General features: G+C 43.3%; 1 protein-coding gene across 2 annotated transcripts in view; it reads right to left on the reverse strand.

Annotated features, from left to right (window-relative positions):
• Positions 1 to 23,306, reverse strand: part of Abcc5 (ATP binding cassette subfamily C member 5) — a 79,872-nt gene that overhangs the window by 18,628 nt on the left and 37,938 nt on the right. For both annotated transcript variants that reach the window (XM_071615148.1, XM_027951509.2), the window contains exons 11-24: positions 20,739 to 21,095; positions 18,083 to 18,154; positions 15,643 to 15,767; positions 15,451 to 15,523; positions 13,796 to 13,999; positions 13,216 to 13,359; positions 10,452 to 10,554; positions 7,307 to 7,491; positions 6,336 to 6,482; positions 5,946 to 6,075; positions 4,473 to 4,626; positions 4,254 to 4,382; positions 2,147 to 2,333; positions 1,179 to 1,268 (exon numbers count right to left, since the gene is read on the reverse strand). In XM_071615148.1, the coding sequence (XP_071471249.1) occupies positions 1,179 to 1,268; positions 2,147 to 2,333; positions 4,254 to 4,382; positions 4,473 to 4,626; positions 5,946 to 6,075; positions 6,336 to 6,482; positions 7,307 to 7,491; positions 10,452 to 10,554; positions 13,216 to 13,359; positions 13,796 to 13,999; positions 15,451 to 15,523; positions 15,643 to 15,767; positions 18,083 to 18,154; positions 20,739 to 21,095 (2,100 nt within the window). The remainder of the gene's footprint in view (positions 1 to 1,178; positions 1,269 to 2,146; positions 2,334 to 4,253; positions 4,383 to 4,472; positions 4,627 to 5,945; positions 6,076 to 6,335; positions 6,483 to 7,306; positions 7,492 to 10,451; positions 10,555 to 13,215; positions 13,360 to 13,795; positions 14,000 to 15,450; positions 15,524 to 15,642; positions 15,768 to 18,082; positions 18,155 to 20,738; positions 21,096 to 23,306) is intronic.

Below are 23,306 nucleotides of genomic sequence, written 5' to 3' on the forward strand. Positions count from 1 at the left end.
AAGCCTAAAATTCCAAGTTGGAAAGACTGTTGGGAGAGGTATTCAGGTTAGGGACTGGCAGTGGGAAAGCAGTCATCAGAAATGGGTCCAGTGTGCACCACTACTGACCATCATCTTGTCCTCTCCAGCATGAGACTGTCCCTACCAGCAATATTAACTCAGCCCTCCATATCCACATGTGCCTACATGTGTCCTCTATGGACCACAACACAGGGCAAAGCAGCAAGCTCAAAACATAAAGAACAGCTGTCGCCAGATACATTAGAGAGTTGTCTGGCTCTCTTTATGAGAATATTCATTTGGAAATTTAAGAAATACCTGATAACAAGTGAAATTCACTGTCAAAACAAATCAGTGAGGAGGCACATCATCTCCCATAGGAAGTGCAGTTTACAAACCCTCAGATCTCAACTGCAAGGGTGGTTTTTTGAAACTATGTTTTTAAGTTTAATTATTTGGAATTCAGAGTGTATTCTTTCCTGTCAACAATAACACAAATACTGGTATAGTCTCAGGGAAATTCATAAATCAGGTGACTCTTGAGAAATGAGTTAAATTTGAGAATCCTAACTACTCATGACTCTGCTTCCTTCCACAGAAAATTGCTTTTTAGAGTTCCAACTGGGGCATCAGCAAGATGTCACCTCAGGGCAAGATTGAAGGGGGTCTTAGGGGAAGGTGGAAAGACTAGATACTCTCAGTGTTGCCTAAATTTACTTGTTTCTTAAACTGTGAATGTGGTTTAGAATGATCTATAGAGCTTTTAAAACCACAGAAACCTGTGTCCCACTCCAGACTCATGACATCAGAATCTCCAGATGAGGCCCATGTTAGTCTTTGCCAAAAGTTCAACAGAGGATACTGATGGCCATCCCTGGCCAAGAATGACTGGACTAGACCAGAAATGTCAATGATACATGGTTTCAAACAGTACAAAGAAAATGTTACATCAGTCTGTTAAACTGAAATAAGAAGATTCTGAACATTTTGGGAATTAGCCAATGAACCTAAGCTCTCTGCTGGACATGATTTATCAATACATTTAGAAGCTCTTAAGGTAGTTTATTCTCTATTCCAAGCATGCTGGTGAAGCAGAGAAAACAAATCTCCTGCTTGCACACCATCTGTGGAAATAAGGGAGGGGTCAGACCACAGCAAAAGGCCTGCAGCAGTCTGACCTTAATGTAGTGATTGATCCTTTCCACTGAGGTGAATCGTGCTTCTGTCTCGGATGCCAGTCTGACCGTAAACTGGAACAGTCCCGTTAACTGATAATGGAAAACAAAAATCCAACAGAGAATTTGTTATAGATATGTGCCTGGTAATGTGAGAGAACTTCTTTTATCCAGAGGACCGTGACTCAGTTGTAAGAACTACCTGAGCACAGGTAGCAGCTGGTTCAGGGACCTGTTATTCTCTCACATTTAAGAGCATGCCTACCATCCCTCATCAACTGTGCTGCTCAGTGAATGCAGGTGGCACTGGGGTCCTGCTGGCACTATGTTCTTGTACCCTGAGGCCTTCTAGTCAACTTTATGTTTCTGATAACACACATGCAGCTACAAGATTTCTGTATCTGACTTGTATCTAAGACTGTTTGTGGTAGTCACAACAAACAGAAATTGTAACCTGTGAGCCATTAGTAAGAAAGCTCCCAGGGAAGTAAGATAAAAGATAAAAGGCTGAGAAAAAAGTGAACACAGAGCTCTTGTGCATCACAGACTGGGGATTCTGAGCACAGTGGATATAGCACGCTCTCTTCCCCAACCAATCATCTAGTGAGTCTGGACGGACATCTTTGGGTATCTATGAAGACATATTTTTCTGGAGTTCCTTTGGCTACTTATTTACTTTTTCTTTACAGTATGGAAAAATGTCAAATGTACACAAGAGTACAAGGAGTAATAAAATGAACACCTGGGCGCAAGTAGTTAAATCCTTTTATTCATAAATTCTATCCCTCTCTCCCATTCTGACACGTCCCAGCCAAGTCCAGATTATTATTGTCAGGCCAGACCAGGAGATGCTCTGAGGGTCTAGTGGTAAAACAATGGCTTAGGGTGTGGCCCCATCCCCACCCCAATCATGTCTCTTCAGTGCCAACATAGGAAGTTGCAAAGCTGATGCCCCCAACCCAGATACTGACCTGGACAGCATAAGAGATGGCAAGACCCGCATAGGCTGGGGGAATCTGCCCGTGCATGAGAACTATCATCAACCCAGTGGTGGTGATCAGGGCAATGCTGATGAGGTCTAGTCGCACAGCCAGCCACCTCATTGCACATGTGAACAAGAAGAAAGGAGCCTGGTTGTCATCCAGTAGCTCTTGATACCTGTGAGCAGATAAAGTACCATGCAAGGGCTAGGGTTAGAGCTCAGTGGTAGTCACTTGCCTTGCATGCGTGAGGCACTGGGTTCGATCCTCAGCACCATATAAAAATAAATAAATGAAGATATTGTATCCATATACAACTACAAAAATATTTTTTAAAAAAGTACCATACAAGCCTGATCATGGATGGAATCAAAGCTTGAGTGAATCACAGAATGCAGGGTAAATAATTACATACTTCCTGTTTCTGAGAGAATGACATGGAAACTTCAGGGGGCCAGGTTATTCTAGGCCTTCTGCATAGGAGGACATGGAATTTTCTAATGTTAGTTTCCTCCAAAACAACAACAACAACAACACAAAGTGGGGCTGGACATGTAGCTCAGTCGGTAGAGTGCTTGCCTAGCATGTACAAGACCCTGGGTTCTCCCCAGTACCACCAAAAAAATAAAAAATAAAAGTGCCACATTAAATATATTAGGGAGAAATATCTACCTGAATGGCCCAGGAAAAGCATAGGAGAGGAGAGCATAAAGAGGGTTGTGCTAAGCTTTAGAAAGACATCTTAGGTTAAGGTTATTTTCTCAAAGAGAGGTTATAAAGGTAAGTAGGAGAAACAGTCTAAGGCCAGTGACTCTCCGAGTGAACGTGGGAAAGCTGCATGAGTGTGCTGACACACTACCAGTGGGCAGAAGGCACATGCTTTCCAAGGCCACAGAGCTAAGAAGTAGAAGTGAGCCGAACCACAGCAAGAGGAACTTAGATAACTTTGCCTGCAGAGGAGTGCTGCGCCAGTCAGCAGGGCTGGAAAGACCAGACCCATCTGAGAGCTCAGGGTACCATGGACTACTGCAACTCCCAAGCAGGGGGTTTGGCTGGGCACGTGTACTTTGTCTTAAAAAAATCGCTTTTCTCCCTTACAATAAAACACATATTCTCCAGATAAAATTTAGAAAATGCAACAAAAAAGAGAAAAACGTAAATTCCAGTTATCACCCAGTTAAAAAACAGAGTTAACATTTTGCTGCATTTCCTCCTCTCAGAACTTTTTCAATTAAATTTACTGTGTGTATGTCTACACACACATATAAATTCAGTATATTCCACTTTTTTAAAAGTTAGGAAGTATTTTTCTGAGGCATTTAATGTTTTGAAATTAAATTTTTAACCTTGCTACTATAATTTTAAAAAACTTCATTTTTCAAATAGGCAATATATATACAAGATAGAGAGTTTAAAGCTTACAAAATGTTTACCATAAGTCAATTTTTCTCCTACCCATCCTCCAGCTACCCACTTCCTAAGTGCACACAACAATAGTTTCTTGTGTATCCTTTCAGAGATATTCTAAACGTTGCACAAAAGTTGCAAATACATTCTCAAAAGGCAGCACACCATACATACACCTGGATCCTTCTCTTTCAATATTATCTCAGTACCCACAGAGCTGCCTCATTCTTTCCAAGGACCACGGAATAATCCACTGTATGGGCACACTATAGCTTAGTTCACCAGCCTTCTATTGAAGGACAATTAAATTTGCTCCAATCTCTTAATATACATCTCCAGAATGACTACTTATGCACATAAATTTCATAAACAACATTTGATGGCTAAATAAAATGCAAATGTAACATCAATGACTCCCTTTTGCTATTTCAAAAAGAAAAAAAGCAAAACTACCAAATACAGCTTTTTAGGAACAAAAGCCTAGAGACTCCAAATCTGCTTTTGTCTTCTCATTTGCTCAAAGGAGTCTCACCCAAGTAATTCAATTTTAATCAGAGATTGTTCCATTAAAATCACTAATACCTTTAGTAAAAAATTTTACAATCCCCAGCTGTGGCCTTGAAGGGTCCCTTAGACTCTTGTTAAATGCTTGGATCCTGGCTCCCCCTTCAAAGCCCCCATCAGCACTAACCTGTGTAGAAACTCTTGTCCTTTATTGTAGGCATGGATGGTGGCAAGGCCCTGTATGCTGGATGTGATGTGGGAGAGGAAAGGTGACTGCGTGATATTGTCCAGACGCTTCAGCTCCCGGATCAGGACCCTGAAAAGAGAATGGATTCGGTGTCACAGGGGTGGACCAGCAACTCTGGCCTCCTCCCTGCTCTGGCAGACACGAACACCTCCTATTTACCTGGAGACGATGTGCAGAACTGAAAAGAGGATAACCAGGGGCCCCACGGCCACAAGAAACCACGGGAAAACTCCTGCAATCATTCCGACACAGAAGAACACCAGGATAACGTTCTGGATGAACATCTCAGCCTGGAATGGCAGACGCACGTCGACTGGGAAAACCACAAGGGAACAAGTGTCAGACTCTTGGGACCCATAAATAAGAGAAATGGAGCTAAACGTTTAAAAAAGAAAAAATGAGGCTCGACCAAATCTGAAGTTTGTGATGCTGCTTTTCAAAACTCTTTCAAAGAAAAAGCTAGAAACCTGGTTGCTTTAAATTATCTTGAGACTAGAAAAATTAGGTGTGATCTTCTACCCCTGCTTTTTTTCCACTGGCCTGCCTAGTCCTTTGAAACATTTCCTGCCTTTACAAAGTACTATATGCTTTTTGGAAAAAAAAAAAAAAAAGATAATCTATATTCTTACCAATATCAATGGACTACTGCTAACATTTAAGAAATTTTTCATCATGGGAATTTTTAAACATATACAAAAGTTGAAGTATTTGTACAGAACCTTTAATAGGTATCAATATTTTTTTTCAATTCTTCTTGGCAGTTTCCCCACCCTATTCGTACCCCTCCTTTTTTTTTTCTTTTTAGTTGAAGTATTTTCATGGAAATCCTAGACATATTGATAGCACTGATTTGTTTCCCCTGCTTTTCAATTGTGCATGTGTGCACATATGTATGTGTCTGTGTGTAACACAAGTGGAAACATGTTATGCACCAGTTCAGTTATCAGGGATGGTTCTGATTCATTACCTCTGGCCATGGTTTTATACTGGCCTATAGACACCTGAGACAAACTTCTGTTGTGGAGACCGTCATCATGCAGCAGTTAAAAACACTAGGTTTGGGGTAAAAAACGATCTGGGCTTATTTCCCAGCTTGGTCACCTGGCAGCTCTATGACCCTAGGCAAGCTACTTTAACTTTTCTGGAGATCAGCCTTCTCATGTATTCAATGGCAGGAACAATGCCCACCTCACTGGCTACTATGCAGATTAGGATAAGGTACATAACACTTCAGCACTCTGCTTCTCGCACAGCAAGCTCTTAGTGAAGGTCAGAAGGCACCACTACTCTTCTATGGGTAGCATGAAGTTCTACTGCAGGTACAGACCATGCAACACCTAGAAAACCTTACAGAAAATAGAGGTGTCTAGGAATCAATGGATTACCCCAAAGTAAACATGAACCCTGGAATCTCAGATGTCACTGTCCAAAGTCTGTCTGCTAACTCAATCTTCTGAACCTGCTCTTAGGTCAGATAAAGCAGAATGAGAACTTAGATGAAGGGTTCCTGGTGAAAATACCAGCATCTCAGGATAGAGATGCACATCTGGGGGATCATCTGGGAAGGCTACAGGCACAGTGAGCTCTGGTTTGTGCTCTAGAGCATAAAAGAAAGAAGCAGTGAGAACATACCTTCATCCATGTCTTTGGAAAACCGATTGAGAATCCTCCCCGTGGGGGTAGTGTCAAAAAACTTCATAGGGCTCCGAAGAATTCTTCGGAAAAGCTCGTCATGGAGCCGGGAGGAAGCTCGCAGTGTGCCCTGAAGAGCAGACACAGGATGATCAGGACCTAGGGACTCAGGGTGCTATTTTGCAGGATATCCATTCCTAAAGGCATGGAAGTGCAAATGGTCAGGTGGCACAGGTGATGAATGAGCAAAGGCTGAGGACATTGGGATGCAGGTCATTTCAGCTAGGGTCATCCTGCTGTACTCAGAACAAACCCAAGAGATGCCATGCCGGAGCATGGCCACACAGTCACCAGGGAGAGGAGGTGCAGAGGCTGCCCACCATGGCATACCTTGACAAAGACAACTCCGCGAATGGCTTTCAGGATCAGCATGACTGCCATGGAGAGGGCGTAGATGCTGGCATAGTACTGCATGTGGGGATTGTCCTTCATGCTGTCGCTCACAGAGCTCCTGTTCCCTCGAGTTACTGTGGTATTCTGTTTGGAGGCAAGGCTCTATGAGGCAAGGCTCTAAAGCCTACCAGGTGTCCCCCTTTAGGTCATGCTCAGCTCAGGGGAGGGTAGAGGGCATGACCCTGGGACTTGGTCACACAAACACAAGGCAGGCTTTGCTACTCCCTCTGTTTTCTAAAGATAGAGCTGACAGCCTGGCAGTGTTCTGCGGGTTGGTCAACAGTTTTTTTCATGTCTTGTGAGATTACATTAGGAACCCATCTTTTTCATCCTAGAAAATCAAAATTGCTGCTTTTTAAAAAATTTTAAATTGATATATAAAATAAAAAGATTGTGTGTATATATACACATACACACACACCCTTTTTTTTTTTTTTTATAATAGTGGGGGACTGAACCCAGGGCCCTGCACATGAGGCAAGTGCTCTACTACTGAGCCATATCCCTAACCTTTTTTAAAAAATATTTTTATTTGTTATTGATGGACCTTTCTTTATTGATAATGTTGCTGAGAATCAAACCCAGTGCCTCACAGGCTAGGCAAGCACTCTACCACTGAGACACAACCCCAGCCCTCCCTAACCTTTTAGAGAGTTTTGTGAGAAAGTTTTGCTAAGTTTCCCAGGCTAACCTGGAACTTAGCATCTCTTGCCTCAGCCTCAGAGTAGCTAGGATTATAGACTGTGCCACCATGCCAGGCTAAAATTGTACATATTAATGCTGTACCATGTTGTGTTTCTGTTGCTTCTTTTAAATGACAACTAGAAGTTTCCCTGAGAATAGCCAGGGGCTATGGAAAGATAGTCACATTCTTAGACACAGGATCTCCTGCTGATGAGTAACCTTACCCCACTTCCTTGTTTGATCCAGTAACTCAGCCACCAGGTGCTGAAGGCAGTGCTGCCCACGTTCAGCATGAAAAGGGCCATGATGACCAGGAATGCCAAGGGTCCCCCTGCAGCCTGGATGTAGACACCATACACTGACCAGGGCACTGAACCCTGCCCCTTCTCTTCCAGCTGCACAAGCTGCCCTAGGTAAGTGAGAAAGAAACATGAACTTGGGAAGAGAGTGAATTACATTTTCTCAGAGGCCTCAGATTTGGAGTAGACACCTGCACTGGATCAAATAGACCAAACCAACATAGAGTAATAACAATAACTAAGCTTTGGTGGGCTGTAGGAGGACCTGTGGCCAATTAACTTTTTGCTGTAAATAATTAGTTAACCTGTAACCAACTGACTGGTTGAGCTGTAGCCAATACAGTTGTTTGAACTTCTTACTGTCAGACCACATTGTTGGCGGGAATTTTCAGAACCTGCTCTGGTTCTGGGACCCACCTGACTGGTGAATCATTTTTGTTTTGCACAAATAAACTCTACTCAATTTAGTTGTCCAAGGTATTTCCTTTTAACACGAGCTACTCCCCCATAACTAAGTCACCTAGAGGGCAGTAGGATCAAACACAGCCCAGTTTCACAGGATTCTGCATTAGAATCATCTCCTCTTTACCAGAAGGATTCATTCATCTGTTTAACACTTACTAATCACCTACTATAAAGCAGGCCAATGAAGAGGCTTGAAGCAAGGCCCCCATCACTGAGGGTCTGCCTGAGGATCTTATCACAGTCTGGAGAACAGGCAGATAAATAAGTACATGATAAAAATGTGTACAATGCGACCACTGGGCTGTATGCAGGGCAGCTTGGGCACATCCAGGGAGGGTACCTAATCCCGGGAGGGGTGTGGGTGGTTAGCAGGCAAGCACAAGGAAGACTTTCTGTGTCATCTGTATTGCTTCTTGAAAAGTAAAGCAGAATCAACCAGGTGGGGAGAGATTCAGCAAAGAAAATAACATGAGCATAGGCACAGAGAGGGCAAGTCAGCACAGCTAGAACAAAGGTCACCTAAGAGTGTAAGAGAAGATGAGGCTGGTTAAGTAGGCTCTGGCCAGGGAATAAAGGCATCTGAGCCTTTTCCTGTGGACAGGCCATCTTGAGAGAATGGGTTGTAGGTATGTGGAGATTTGACTCCTAATTCCTCCTGGGCTAGTTGGACCCGGGATGGCCACACTATGAGACCAGCTGCCTCAGTGGTGAGCCTCCTCTTCTATGCCTCCCAGTGTCCCCTAGAGAGGAAAGCATTTTCTTTTTCTTTCTTTATTCTCTTTTCTTTCTTTTTTTTTTTAACAAGCATTTTCTGTGTGCTGTGCCAAGAAAAAAAAAACAAACACTGTTTTGAAAATGAGAAGTTACTCTAAGGCTTCATGCAGGCAAGTAAGCTGACTGGTCTGTTTTTATTTTATTTTATTTTATTTACTTGGAGATGGAGTCTTGCCATGTTGCCCAGATGTTGAATTCCTGGGCTCAAGTGATCCTCCAGCTTAGCCTCCTGAGTGCTGAGACTATAGGTGCGTGCTACCATACCCAACTTTGGTCTCTTGCTTTCAACTGGGTGACTCAGCTGTCTATGTGGAACACAGATTTAAAAGGAGGCAGCGGTAACACTCTAGGAAGGAAATAGTAAGGGTCCAAATCATGGTGGAGGCCAAGAGGATAGAGTGTCAGGAGGTAAATCAGTAGAATGTGGTGACTGACGGACTTGGAGAGAAAAGGTTCACGGACATCTCCCAGGTGTGGCTAGATGATTGCTGCTGATATGAGAATACAGAGAAAGGCCATATGTTTAGTCATCTCAAATAGGCCACCCACGGCTTGGGACTTAGAGAGTTGTGAGTAGCCAGGCTGGTGGCTGGGTAGATGAGAACAAATGCTCCCTAGTGATATTCTGGTTTATGGCAGGAACTAACAGATGTCTCAGCTTTCTGTGCTGTTTGCTTTATGGGTGTGTCAATAAAGGATTTTAAATCATGCCTGAATTGAAGAATTTAGGCTTGTTCCTTTCAAAGAAAGAGTCAGAGAGTGATCAATCAACATGTCAACTCCGAACATCAAATGTCTGCTGCAGTTTTAAGGACAAGGACAGCGGGTTTGCCATTGCCCCAAGCAGGGAGGTCCCTGGATTCAAAAGGGTCAGGTTAGGAGGTGACTCTATAAGAAAAGAGTTTTAAAATACAACTGCTTTTTAAATTTGGAAGTTGATATGCAGTTTAAAATTCACAAAATGAAAATAGTCATGTGATTTAAAATAACTTTTCTAATTCTCAAGATTTACCTCAGTTGCTAAGAGAAAAGCTTATTAATTAATTTATTTATTTGGTACTGGGGATTGAACTCAGGGGCACTTAACCACTGAGCCACATACCCAGCCCTTTTTTGTATTTTATTTAGAGACAGGGTCTCACTGAGTTGCTTAGAGCCTTGCTAAGTTGCTGAGGCTGGCTTTGAACTTGTGATCCTCCTGCCTCAGCCTCCTAAGCTGCTAGGATTACAGGCATGTGCCACCGCACCTGCTGTTAAGAGAAAAGTTTAAAAACCAGGACCAAGAATAGGGAAAGTTAAGTAGGAAAAACTGCTAACTATAAATCTTCTTAGAGCTGGGACCCCTCTATTTCAGTTAGGACTGACTTTTAAAAGTGCAGAGGTGAATGGCAGGAAGGAAAGGCATACCTCCACCCAGCACTCAAGTAGTCCTCACTCTGGATGACTCAGCTGTAACTGCTATACCTGACCTTACCCTGCATAAGGGGATGGTATGGGACCAAAGGTCCTTCTAATCACCTTTTCTGTTTAGGTAAACAGAAGTTGCCTCACAGTCTCCCAACTTATCTACAAATTTTGTTATTCAAGAAATATAAGACCATGTAACACACAACGCTATCAAACATCATGAACTACCATGTGAAGTTATTCCTGATAAACTTTCTTCTCTCTCCTTTTTTTTTTTTTTTTTTTTTTGTGGTGCTGGGGATTGAACCAAGAGCTTTGTGCATGCGAGGAAAGCACTCTACCAACTGAGCTATATCCTCAGCCCTCATGATAAACTTTCATGACAAATATAAAAAAAAAAAAAAAATCTCAAAAAGGTCATTACCTTCTTCTGGCTTCACCGCTTTCTCCTTCTTTACTGATCCTGTTTTAGGACCCTTGTCTTGTGATTTCTTCTGTGAACCACTGGTTTCCTTTTTTGAATTAATCTAATAGGTTAAAAAAAAAAAATTCTCCAGTCATGTTATGGCCATCCAGATCAATGTCCACCAGATACATATTAGCAAATCATTTCTCAAGCTACTAAGAAGAAGAGAGATACATGACTTGTTACAAGGGCACCTGTACTCATCTCATACTTCCTCAACTCCTTAAATCTTTGAGATTGGGGTTCCTACTGACATTTTCTCTCTCCAAAGTCATCCAAGACCTGAACTCCAAAAAGAAGACTTTTTAATCCTATGCTTATCCTCTCTAACGTGTCCAGAGTATTACAGCTGGGCTCATTTCTATTCCTTCAGTCTGAGTTACCACATCACTGAATCAGATCCCCAGATCAGATCATTTCCTACTGCTACCGCAGGGGAAACCCAAATCTCTCAGCCTTGCTTTGCAGGACCTCCATGTTCTGGTCTGAGGCAGTTCTCCCCGTTCCTCTCCTATCTCACTGCTTCCCATGCTCCTACTCTCTAGCTACACTGGATTTTAAGGAAACCAAATCATAATTTCCCATTTCTGTCCCCTGTCCAGGCTGGTTCCCTCACTTGGAATGCCCCTCCTCTCATCCCAATCTCCATCACAGTTGTCCCATTTCAGAAGGATTAAAATGTGAGGTGACTTTGACTCCTCTAAAGTTCATCCTTGCCCTTCTCTCCCTCAGCATGTTATCAACATTGCTACTATCTATGTGACCTGGTGTCATAGCTGCCTGTAAAAGCACGCAAGCACTGGTCTTCCACAGAATGCTATGAGTCCCTCGGAGACAGAGGCCATCTCTTACAGGCTCATACCTCACAGGGCCTACTACTGAGAAGTGCCCATAATAAGACATGGCAGGACTCAGTAAACACTCATCAAACTGAACCTGAGACAACAGAAGCTACTTAACCCATTTTGTCCCCTTGTCCTACATGTGAAACATCTTGAAAAACTTAGATCATGTAATAAATATCATTTATGGTAATTCTGAAATAATTACTATGTTTGCAGAATTAAAACTCGGGACTTCATGGGTTAATGCCTTCTTTGCCAAGTTCCTACCATATTATTATCTAGGAAATTCCCTTAATATAGTTAGTTCCCCGTATTCTACTCTATGTCATATTGCCAGCCTCATGTCCCCAGCAGGCTTTTAAACTAAACTTCAAGTTGACAGTGAAAAAACTTAAAAAATATAAAATTTAGAGCTCTATCTGAAATACAAGTTAGGGCCCCCAATTTTATATTTACTGCAGTGCCTGAATATATGCTTTGTCTAAAAAGATACTGACATTTGTTGAACACTTACCAGAAGAAGAACATTACATATTATTTAATCAATGCAATAATTCTAGGAGGAACTACTGAGCTACATCCCCAGTTCTTTTGGTGACAGGTCTCACTAAGTTGCTGAGGCTGGCTTTGAATTTGCAATCCTCCTGCCTTGGCCTCCCAAGCTTTGGGGATTATAGGCATATGCTTCTGGCTAGGAGGAAGATTTTTAAGATGAAGAAACCAAAGCTCAAAAAAGTTAAGACATGCTGAAAGGATGTTCCCTCCACCACCACACACTGACTCAGTATTCTTTTACTCCTTGGATATTTTCATGTTTGCTTCTTTCCCTCATATTTTGCCCCCCATATCTATAGTGATGAGGAAATGACCTGAGGAGTCCAGAGTACTCTAAGAATCACAGAGATCAGATATGTAAATCTGGATCAGGGGCCTCTATGGAAGTTACTGATGAACCCCGGAGGTGTGAGTTACGTCAGAAGCCTAAAAAACCAATCAGGAAGAGTCAGCTGTGCTGTACCTGAAGTCAAAAGAAGTGAAACCCAAACACTGAGCTAAGACTCCCAGAAAAGGTCCCAATAACTTTCTGCTTTTGTCCCACTCTGACATCAGAATATCCTGGTAGCCAAGAAAGCAGTTTTTAGTCCAGCCTAAGTCACCTGAGGTCACCAGGCCAGACAACACATGGCAAGAAGAAAACATTGTCTCCTTCGCCACTTCTGAGCATGCCCTTGATTGCATCCAATTTGGATCCAAGGGAGGGTGTGCAAAGCCACCACCTCTGAGGGTTGCACAGGAGGAGGGGTACAAACAGCACTTCTGAGTCAAAACCCCCTTGATCAGCAGGCTGCTTCACTTTTCTGAGCTTTAATTCCCTCCTCAAGTGGGAGATAATAATATCTGACCACATAGTGCCAATAAAATGACTAAATAGAAAATGGTATTTATAAAGTGCCTAATCCAATAACTGGCAAACAGTAGGTATTAGTGATAGGTGGGAAGTCAGCAACCAAGACACCATTGGACTGTTTCCCAGTGTACACATTTAATTTACTTTCCCTGGCAACTTATTCACCTTGTTAAAAAAAAAGGGGGGGGGGACTTCCCACTGCTTCAATCAGGGTTGATGGAGTTTAGGAAGCTAAGCTATGACCACACAACAGCACACATCTTCTTAAGTTCTCAGCAGCAGAAAGCCTAGCTCACCACTCCCCACCCTGCTCTCCTAGAGTAGATCCAGTATGTAAAGGAACTCACAGCAGTCTGGTCTCAGGAACACACAGCGGATCAGATAGATATGGATTCTCAGCTAAGCTCTCCCAAGTACCCACTGCAGCCATGACTCCCCTGCACAAAAAGGAGACACACGCAAACCTTACCTCAACTGGGGGTGTCTCTCCAAGCAACAGGTTATTAAAAATGGTAGCGTAATCCCCACTTAAATTCATCAGCTCCTCATGGGTGCCTCTTTCCGTGATGCAGCCCTCTTTCATGAAAATCACTTCATCACAATCAACGAGGTACTGCAGACAAAAGCAAGGAGGATTGCTCATGTTTGTGCAAATACAGATCAATACCCAGACCTCAGCTCAGCAGGTCTCAACTGGAAGTGACCTAGGTCAACCACGGGACATCTGGTGATATCTGGAGACAGTTTTGGACACACTGCTTTCCCCATTCACTTATACCCAAACTCTATTTTCAGTCACATCTCTCAGCCCTTTCACTTGCTGACCCATATGCAAAAGTTAATATGCTCCAAGGATCTCTGACTCACATGGCCAACTGAGATGCTGGTATAATGGGCTTCAATGGTATGATGGGACTGGAGGTAATTTGCTAAGGAAATGAAAATTCTTAATTCCAGGAATCTCCAGGTGCCCCAAAAAGGTTCCTCCCACCATCCCATGTCTAATTTCCCAAGCCAAGGCGAGCAGCCTAGAGAAAAGCACACCATACCTGTAACTGGTGGGTAACAAACAGAACCGTCTTGGACTTGAGGTGCTTCCGGATAGCACTGTTGAAGATGTGGTTGCCCACATGGGCATCTAAGGCACTGAGGGGGTCATCTAGGATATAGATGCTCCTGTCGCTGTACAATGCCCGGGCAAGGCTGATCCTCTGGCGCTGTCCACCACTTAGGTTGGCTCCTCGTTCACCGATCTACAGGGCCCGGAAGCACAGCAAAGCCCTCAGGTCAAGTCTGAAACAGTGCTTTGTGGCCACAACAGTCAACAGTCACCTGTCCTCTCAAGCTGGCACCTTCTCTTGAATTCTCTGCCTGAATAAACTGCCACTATGATCCTTCCAGGAACTGGGGCAGTTGGCTCAGAATCATCTGGTACCAATTAGTCCTATACTTGGCCTTGCTACTGCCCCTGGGCACCCCTCCAATCCGTTCTCCACACGGCAGAAAGATCTTTCCAAAACACGAAGTTGATCATGCTTCACCACTGCTTAAAAATGAACAGCCCTAATAGAATCTTAACACCCAAATAGGACATATGAAGCAGAACCTTTGCCCTTGGCTGCCTAGCAGCTCTCAGAGCCACTGAACAACCCCCTCCCACACCCTGGGATCAGAGCCATTTAACCTCTTTACTCTCTTTCATCAGATTATTTTGTGCCTAAATCTTTGGGTATGTCATGTCCTTAACTATAAGCTTTGTGAGGATGCAGATGGTTGTCTTAATCCTTTATATCCCCAGTGTCAAGCAGGTGCTGCACCTGTCACTGGCATACAATGTATCTTCTAAATGTTACCATATGAACAAACAAGGAAATCGATTGTCATATGGTAATTAGCTTGTTTGGAATCTTGTCCTTAAAAAAACATTCAATTAATTTAAAGGTTTTCAAACCTGACTTGCATCAGAATTACTTGGAGGGCTTGTTAGAACAGACTGCTGGGCCCCATGGCCAATGTCTGATTCAGTAGGTCTGGAGTATGGGCTGACAATTTACATTTCTATCAAATTCCCAGGTGATTCTGATGCTGCTGATCTGGAGACCATGAGTTGAGAACTCTAAACTAACTAAACCATTTGCCACATCTGGCTTGAGCGATTTAAATGAAGAAAGCTGAATAAAAATGCCAGTTCCCGAGGCCTCCAGGGCAGCTCAGGGATGTAAGTTTTAACACTGAAGAGCAAAAACTAGTTCCAGAGATATGCCTGGAAACTGCTCCAGTGCAGAGAACCAAAGAAAAATGGATTTGTTCTAAGGTCTCTTTCTAATGGAAGAGGACTCTATAGACTAAATAAGGCGGTTGGCAAAATAATTCCAAGGAAGAAGTTTGATATAAACATGCTTGACTTGTGGCTTTAAAAACATCTGAATAGAGTAAAAAACATTAAGTCAACAATAGGATTTTGTTTAAAATTGACATACGGAAAACTTAGATACTTAAAACAGGGTTAATATCCCTCTGCTAATGAATAAATGCTTTCTTAACAGAAAGGCTCAATGAAAACAAGACTCCCCTTGTGGTTCTTCTCCCAAGCATTTAAGATGCATCCTAGGAGGGGGCTCTGGCCCGACCCTCCACCTCTCCTAGAGAGAGCCCCCCCTACTAAATGTGCTAAATGTGTACATCCCATACAGAAGGCCTGTACCTCAGTCAGGTCACTGTTGGGAAGAATGGCCAGGTCAGGCCTCAGGCAGCAGCTGTTCAGCACTGAGTTGTATCTGAAGGACACAAAGTGACATAGTGTCAGGGACACGGTTGGAGCAGAGCCTGCTGAAGGGCTGCCTTGCATCTCACGTGGCCAAGATGGAAAGCATGACAGAAACCAAACACTCCTTGCCTTTCTTCATCAAATTCCTTCCCAAAGAGGATGTTGTCTCTCAGAGTGGCATTGAGGATCCAGGCCTGCTGGGCCACATAAGCGAAGGTTCCACTGATGGCAATGCTGCCCTCTAGAAGTGTCATCTAGGGAGACAGACACCATCCAAAGGCATCATAACTCGAAACCATCACCCTAAGCCAACAGACCCCCATACATTCCTCAATGGAATCTAAAGTTTTGGCAACTTTCTTGGATGCTTTCTGGACCCTTACATTTGTTCTAAAGAGTTCCAGCAGCAAAGAAAATTGAAGTTCTCCTTGCTTACGTGAGATGGGAACCCAGTATAACCACAATTTGACTGAGCAAACACTTCACTCAGCCTATTGCCATGGGCCTCTTCCTATCTGTAAACTGTTTTAACTATGTTTTAATAAGCCAGGAGGGACTCCAGGAACTCCTTGGACTGCACTTGACATCCCCTGGAGGGGATGCTATAAGGATTTATAGCCAGTGTCTGCCTCAAGGGGAGGGCAAACCAACTCATCTACAGAATTCATCCAGAACATTGGCTAGATCTGCTGCTTCTGTAAAATGAGGACCAAAGGGGGAAAAATTCCAGGTTAGACATCAGCTCGTATTTTACAGCATCCACGTAAGGACGACGGACCTTCCCCTCCAATGTGAAGGGACTGCACAATGAGCCATATGCTCTGAAATGTTTTCAGTCACGATGCCTGGTATGAATTGATTTACCAATTTTATCATGGCTCCTTTTGAGACTTACAGTAGACATCTGTCTTGGGTTAGAGATGCTATAGCTTTGAAGTAAAGTTTCATTAACCAGACAGGTAGTACTTGCACATTAAGCTTGTCCTCTCAAACACCTCAAACACACACTCACAGTGTACATACACAGGTGTATGCCACAGACCATAACACCTAACCACCCAGAGACAGGCAAACACTCGGGATGTGCATGACAAAGTGTTTAGGAACCCACTTCTCCTGGCTGCAGCTACACAGACACCCACACAGCAGTAATGTCAATGAAGAGTTAAACCTGAAAGAAGCAGGGCCGACCAACATCGTCAGCCTCCCTGCAGGGAGAGGGCCTCCAGGACTTGATCCAGGAGCCAAGCCCACCTGAGTTTCCACCTAACACTGTCCAGTCCACCCCAAAAGTGCATCAAACACTGCACTGTTAGACTGTTGAGCAGAACTTAGAAATGGAGCTTTTCCTACTCGCTTCAGTGCCCCCATCTCTGTCCCTTACCATTGGCACTCAAATCTGGCTGATTTTCAGAAATCATCTGGGAAGCTTTTTACAAAGACCCTCAGCTGGGCCCAAGGACTGGAGAGTGTCCTAAAGCAGAATATAGCCTCCTTGGACTGCCTTGGGCAACACTGCCCTCCAGAAGAGCCACAGGTCACCAATTGTGACAGCTGATACCAAACAGACAAGGAAATAGTTTCTAACCTGGAGGCCACAGAAACACCCTCCCCCACTCCCATTTGTCTCATGTCCTCAATAAGAATGTGCGATTCAGAAGACCTCGTTATCAAAAGCTAGGAATGGTCCTGTGTTCATTCCCACCTCAACCTGTAGATGAATTCAAGTTTAAAAGCACACAGGCACCTTGGATTCTTCTCATTATTAGGTTTAAAAACACTAAAGACAATTTGTCTCAGCAGAGGGTCCTTGTCCTTTTGTTCCCCTCTCTCAGTGCTGACAGCTGTCCATTGGGCATCTTGTGTACTCTTCACTCATGGCCTTGTGATGTGCTTGTGTATCTAGCTGGCTGGCCTATCCTCCCACTGGACATGAACTCCTTGAGGGAACAACTCCTTTGGTGGTTAGGCTGAACACTGAGTGCTGCCATGATTCTCAATCAAATCCTGGCAGCCCAGTTTTTTTGTATTGCTTTGTTTTTTATAGTACCAAGGACAGAACCCAGGGGTGCTCTACCATTGAGCTATACCCCCAGCTCTTTTTCTTCTATTTTGACACATGGTCTCACTTAAGTTGCCCTATCAGGTCTCGAACTTTGATCCTCCTGCCTCAGCCCCTGAATAGTTGGGAGTTCAGGCATGCACCACCCTGGCTCTGGAGCCCAGGTTGACTCTTTGCTACAGTGTGGGCATTTGCTCCTCTCTTTCCCGCTTCGCAACATGCTATCTGACGTACCTATGGCATTCAATAAATACATGCTGAATAAAAGAAGGCACGGAGAAAAAATGATGCCAGCTAGGGCACAGATTAGTCACTCATCAGGTGTCAACTGTGCCCTTCCAGACATAGGCTGTTGGGAGGAAGAGAAGGGTAGGACACAGACCAAGGTTCCTTTGTTTCCACCTCTCCTGACTCTTCAGCAAATGAACTCATTTTTCCTGAGATGTTTGCTAAGTAGAGTCCTAAGAAAGAAACAGAACATGTCAAGGGCAATAACAGAAATCTTACCTGTCCTAAAATGGCCGAAATGAGAGACGTTTTTCCACTTCCCACACTGCCACAGATTCCAACCAATTTACCCTGGACAAAGCACACAGAAAGAGGAAGATCATTAAGAAACCACCAACCACTCATCCTAAGGCATGCAACTTCTTTAAGGAAAAATGCATTAACTTTAATTCATCAACACAGTAGCTGTCATCCTTATGAGTCAACACATTGTGTACCTGTTTTCTCACTCATTAGCAGCCTACTTCACAGGGATTATGTGGGGATACACTGAGGTAACAGAGATAAAAGCCCTTTGAAAAGACTACACATTCCACATATATCATGGTATTCCACTTTTAGAAAATCCTAGCTTCTTTCCAACTTTATTGGTAACCTATGTTTTTTGTTTGTTTTTCTTGTTTTTTAGAAGAGAAGGTAGGGCTCTTGTAAATTATGATTTTTCTCTAGGGTTTACATTGTCAATGGAAAGTAGGTGCATTGTTGCATATGTTTTTCTGAAAGATATTTCCAAAAATCTGAGGAATATTTACGTCATCAATTTCAAATAAAAGTGGAAACCCAAGCCTGCGATTAACTCAGGATCCATGAGGACTGGTTCAAGGACTCCTGAGGATACCAAAATCTATGGATGTTTAAAAAAGCACAGTATTTGCATATAACCTCCACACATCCTCTAGTATGCTTTATACCATCTCTAGATAACACAGACTACCTAATATAGGCAAATAGTTGTAATACTGCTTTGTTTAGGGAATAATGGACAAGGAAAAAAGTCCACGTGTTCAATATAGATGGATTGTTTTCCACCAAATAAATACTTTTTATCTGCAGCCTGTTGGAATGCATGAATACAGAGGGCTGACTATATCCTCAGATAAGCAAATGAATTCCCAATAGGTAGTGCTGAAAGTTGTCAAGGACAGACAGATGACTTTATAAGTTTTCAAGGATAGACGGCCCAAGGAAGGAAGGAAGATTGGGTGGTATGGAAGGAGCACAGACTCTGGAGGGGCAGGGGGGGACTAGAATCCCAAAACCACCAGCACCTGCTAATCATGTGACCCTTGTTACCTAAACCAACACTGTGTCTGCCTCCCTCACTGGACTCTGAGCACCCGAGGAAAGGAGTTACTCTATAAAACCAAGTGTCTGGGACGTAATAAAAGCGTGTTGAGCAAACAACAGTTTGACATGGTCTGTAAGTCTGAAAGATCACTGCCTGGTGGTAATGAGAGATCAAGTCACAGTTCAAGCTCTGCTCAGGCGAGGTAGGCTTACACAGAGAAAAACGCAAATTTTCTGGTGACTAAGTATGACAGCAACAAAGAAGCAAGTGCCTGGTGCAGAGAAGACATCTGGCAAGTGTCACTGTCCCTTCCCCTCCCTGTTTTGTAATCCCACAGACTCAGGAGGCTGAGGGAGGAGGATCACAAGTTTGAGGCCAACTTAAGCAACTTAGTAAGACCCTCAGCAACTTACCAAGATTGTGTCTCAAAATAAATATAAAAAAGGTTGGGATGTAGTTCAGTGGGGTTCAATCCCCAGTACCCCCACCCCTCAAAAAAAGTCTACTTCTTAAATGAGGCTTTCCCACCAGTAGAGTAGAGGAAGGGGACTTGAGGGAAGGGAAGAGGGAAAGAAAGGGGGTAAAAATGGGGGACGAAATTGATCAAATTATGATATGTGCATGTATAAATATGTCACAATGAATCCCACTATTACATGTAATTATAATACATCAATTAAATTAATTTTAAAAATAAAAAAATAAAAGAAACCTTCTCTCTGGCAACCCACTAAAACTGCAATCCCAACTGTCCCTGCCCCAGCACTCTCCACCTCATTTTTCACAGCCCTTATCACAATCTGACACAGGATATATTAGACTTGTTTATTGTTTGTCTGTGCCACTGGAATGTATGCTCTAGGAGAGCAGGGATTTTTGTCTGGGTTTTTGCTGCTATATTCCCAGCCCTATAACATTGCCTGGCATATAGGTGGCACTCAAAAAATGGCTGTTGAAGAAATGAATATCCATATGACTGTGTCCTCTGAATGTTATGGCCCTTTAAACATGGTGCTGGTTCCTAATCAGTCTGTATCTTAAAAGCTTTGAACCTACACCAGCCCCTCTCTGAGACTTCTGCCTGATCTATACCACCTGCACTGTGACATCATATATCAAAATGATGCTTCACTTCCTTTAAAATAAATGATTACAATATAACCATTGGTAAAAGCACCAAGAATACCTACCCTGTGCCAGATCTTGTGCAATACACAGCCTACTGGGAACAGGGAGCCCATACGAAGTTATAACACCAGAAATAATTACTGCAGCTCACATACAGCAACGATAGCCAGAAACTGATTCAGGGCAAAATCTTGGAAAATCCACTTGAATGCTTCATTTCCTTGTTTATAAAATGAGCATCTCATGAGATCAGTTGTTATTAACTCTGTTGTTAAATGCTTAAATATTCCCTTTGAAATTACAGCTGGTCCAATCTGCTTTTTGGTTCAAAATCATCTATAGCCACAGAGTACCTTGCTAAAAGGAACTGCACCTGCCTTTTCTTCCCAGATCAGAAGGGATGGCATGCCAGACAGGGTGTGGGGGCGAAGGGGGTGGGAGTGCAGGCGGACAGCTCACCTCTTCAATTTCCAGGTCGATGCTGTACAGCGTCCTCTGCAGGCGGAGGTTCCCCAGGTGGATGTGCTTGCCTTCTTCCTCTTCAGGACTGGGCCGCTCGTCACTGTCCAGGAGGAGGTGGCCTTTCTGCTCTGCCAGCACCGCCTGATGCTCAGTGCGCTGCAGCTGCCTCACCTTCTCTTTCTTGCCCTTGGCAGCCCTCTTGTCTTTTTTCATTTTGGGGGTCAGCTTGGGCGAGTTCTGGATACTGGAGTGGGAGGAGTCCCATGCCAAGGTGGCATTTTTCATCTCTATCTTGATGTGAGGACTGGCTGGTTTGTTCTTTATCATGTGAACCTCTTCCATTAGAAACAAACTCTGATAGGAGTTGTGAGAGAGGTGCAAAGATGAGACACTGGATCAAGACCAGGGAGACAAGCCTAGGGCGCACACTCACGTAGCAAAACACATCAGGCTATACAGTAGAAGGAAGCTGAAGGGCAAAAGGCAGCTCATTAGTGTAGCCTCGCCTCAGGCCCGCCAAGGGGGTCTCAAGAGCATGGGGACAACCACAGAAGGTACAGGGACCTTGTCCATTGACCCAACCCTCTGCACTAAGCTAAGCTACTCATTCTTTTCTGCCGGCCTAATATGGGCCAAAGGACAATGAACTGCTATGCAGCACCTTGTTCTAACTCAGGAGCAGGTAGGACACCCTAAAGGCACTCTGATCCCCTATATAGACCCTCACCATCTTGTTTTCCCTCCAGAACACTCCTGCAGATCACAAAGCCTGCCCACCTCCCTCACCTGCAACCTGACACCTGTTGGGAGAGGATGAACTGAATAGAGGGTCTAAGGTTCTGTCTCCCGTAGAGTATTCCTTCTGGTCAAGAAATCCTCATGTCTTCTAAGCCCTGCCTTAGAACTTGGGAGAATTCAACAAAACAAAAGACAGGCCTACATGTGAGCAAAAGGTATCTCCCCTAGAAAGACCCCTTGGAAGGAGAACAAGACCCCTTTCCTCCAGTCCGCTTCCAGAGACACCCTCAGTTAAATTAAAGGGAAGGAAAATGGGATGCTTGAAGTAGGAAGAGTCTCTGAAATTAACCAGAAACACCACCACAGTAAACCACAGCCTGGGACCTTCCCATAAGACTTGAGTCCTCTTCTGACCATCTTCTTAAATCTGTCATTTCTATAGAATGCCACCGCACTTGGAATCCAATAATTAAGAATTTGTGCTATTACATGTAATACATATTCCCTTTCTCATTCTCTTGGGTCCTAAACTTCTAAGCTTGCTCTCCTCCCCCCTTATATCACCACCTCTTACTCATTTTTAATCCCCAGTCTTCCTAGAAGTATCACAATTCTAAATTTCCTAGATAATATTCACTCTTGATCAATCTTGGGTTTAGTCCCTACTTTCTGAAAACAGCTGTTTGGTTTCATTTGTTCAGAGCCTTCCTGAGAAATTGAGCTAAAAATAACAAATATTTTGATCACTGTCATTGAGTAAAACCACAGGCTGACAGAATTTCCATCATTCTCTCCCCTGGAGTTATTAAGAGGATGAAGAGAGTTTAGGCCTTAATGAACTACTAAGAAATATGTTGGTGCCTAATCATGTGCACAGTTCTTCGTCTACTTTTCCTTATTATTAGCCCTGCCCTGCCCCAGGAGGATTTCAGTTCAGGTCGCCCTACCCTGACAGGGTGAGGCAGATGGGGGTCTTACAACTCTGGAATTTATATCTACTTGGATTTGCACTTGCCAGGATGACAACAGAATCTTAGAGGTGCACAATCTGTAAACCTCAACTTTTCCATGAAATGCTGATCATCAAAACACTACTTTCATTCCCCAAAAGACAAAAACCAGAATGTATCAGTTGAGCAGAAGAGGGGTTACAAATAAAATGCAAGACACCAGATAAAATACAAGACACCCGGTTAAATTTGGATTCCAGATAAATAATAAACAATTTTCAGTATAAGTATATCCCATGCAGTATTTAATTGGGCATCCTGTATTTTTATTTATAAAACGTAACCACGCTACAGTAGTGACAAGCAAATAACTGCCCTTCGACAAGTTATTTCTCCTAGAAATTTTATCCCTTTGTCTATCCTTTATCCACACTACTCAACAGGAAGCAATGAGCTCTTGTGCAGGATGCACTTCCAAGGCAGATCAAATAGAGCAAATACCACACTTGCTTACCCATCAGATCCCTAAGTCCGTTTAAAAAGAGAAAGGTGACGATGCAAAATAAGAAGGCAGAGGGTGAAGGCTGGGGTTGTGGCTCAGTGGTAGAGCGCTTGCCTCGCATGTGTGAGGCACTGGGTTTGATCCTCAGCATCACATAAATATGAACAAATAAATTGTGACCATCTACAACTAAAAAAATTATTAAAAAAAAAAAAAAAAGAAGGCAAAGGGTGAAAGCACTTCTGCAGCACCATCACTGAATTTCAATATGCAGAAAATAAACCAAACAGGCAAGTCCCATCCTGGTTATTCTCATATCCATTTCCTAGAAGATGACGGGAGAGATATAATCCCAGGAACAGTCTCATTTCAAAA

Source organism: Marmota flaviventris, chromosome 8, assembly GCF_047511675.1.
Source record: "Marmota flaviventris isolate mMarFla1 chromosome 8, mMarFla1.hap1, whole genome shotgun sequence".
NCBI classification, from domain to species: Eukaryota; Metazoa; Chordata; class Mammalia; order Rodentia; family Sciuridae; genus Marmota; species Marmota flaviventris.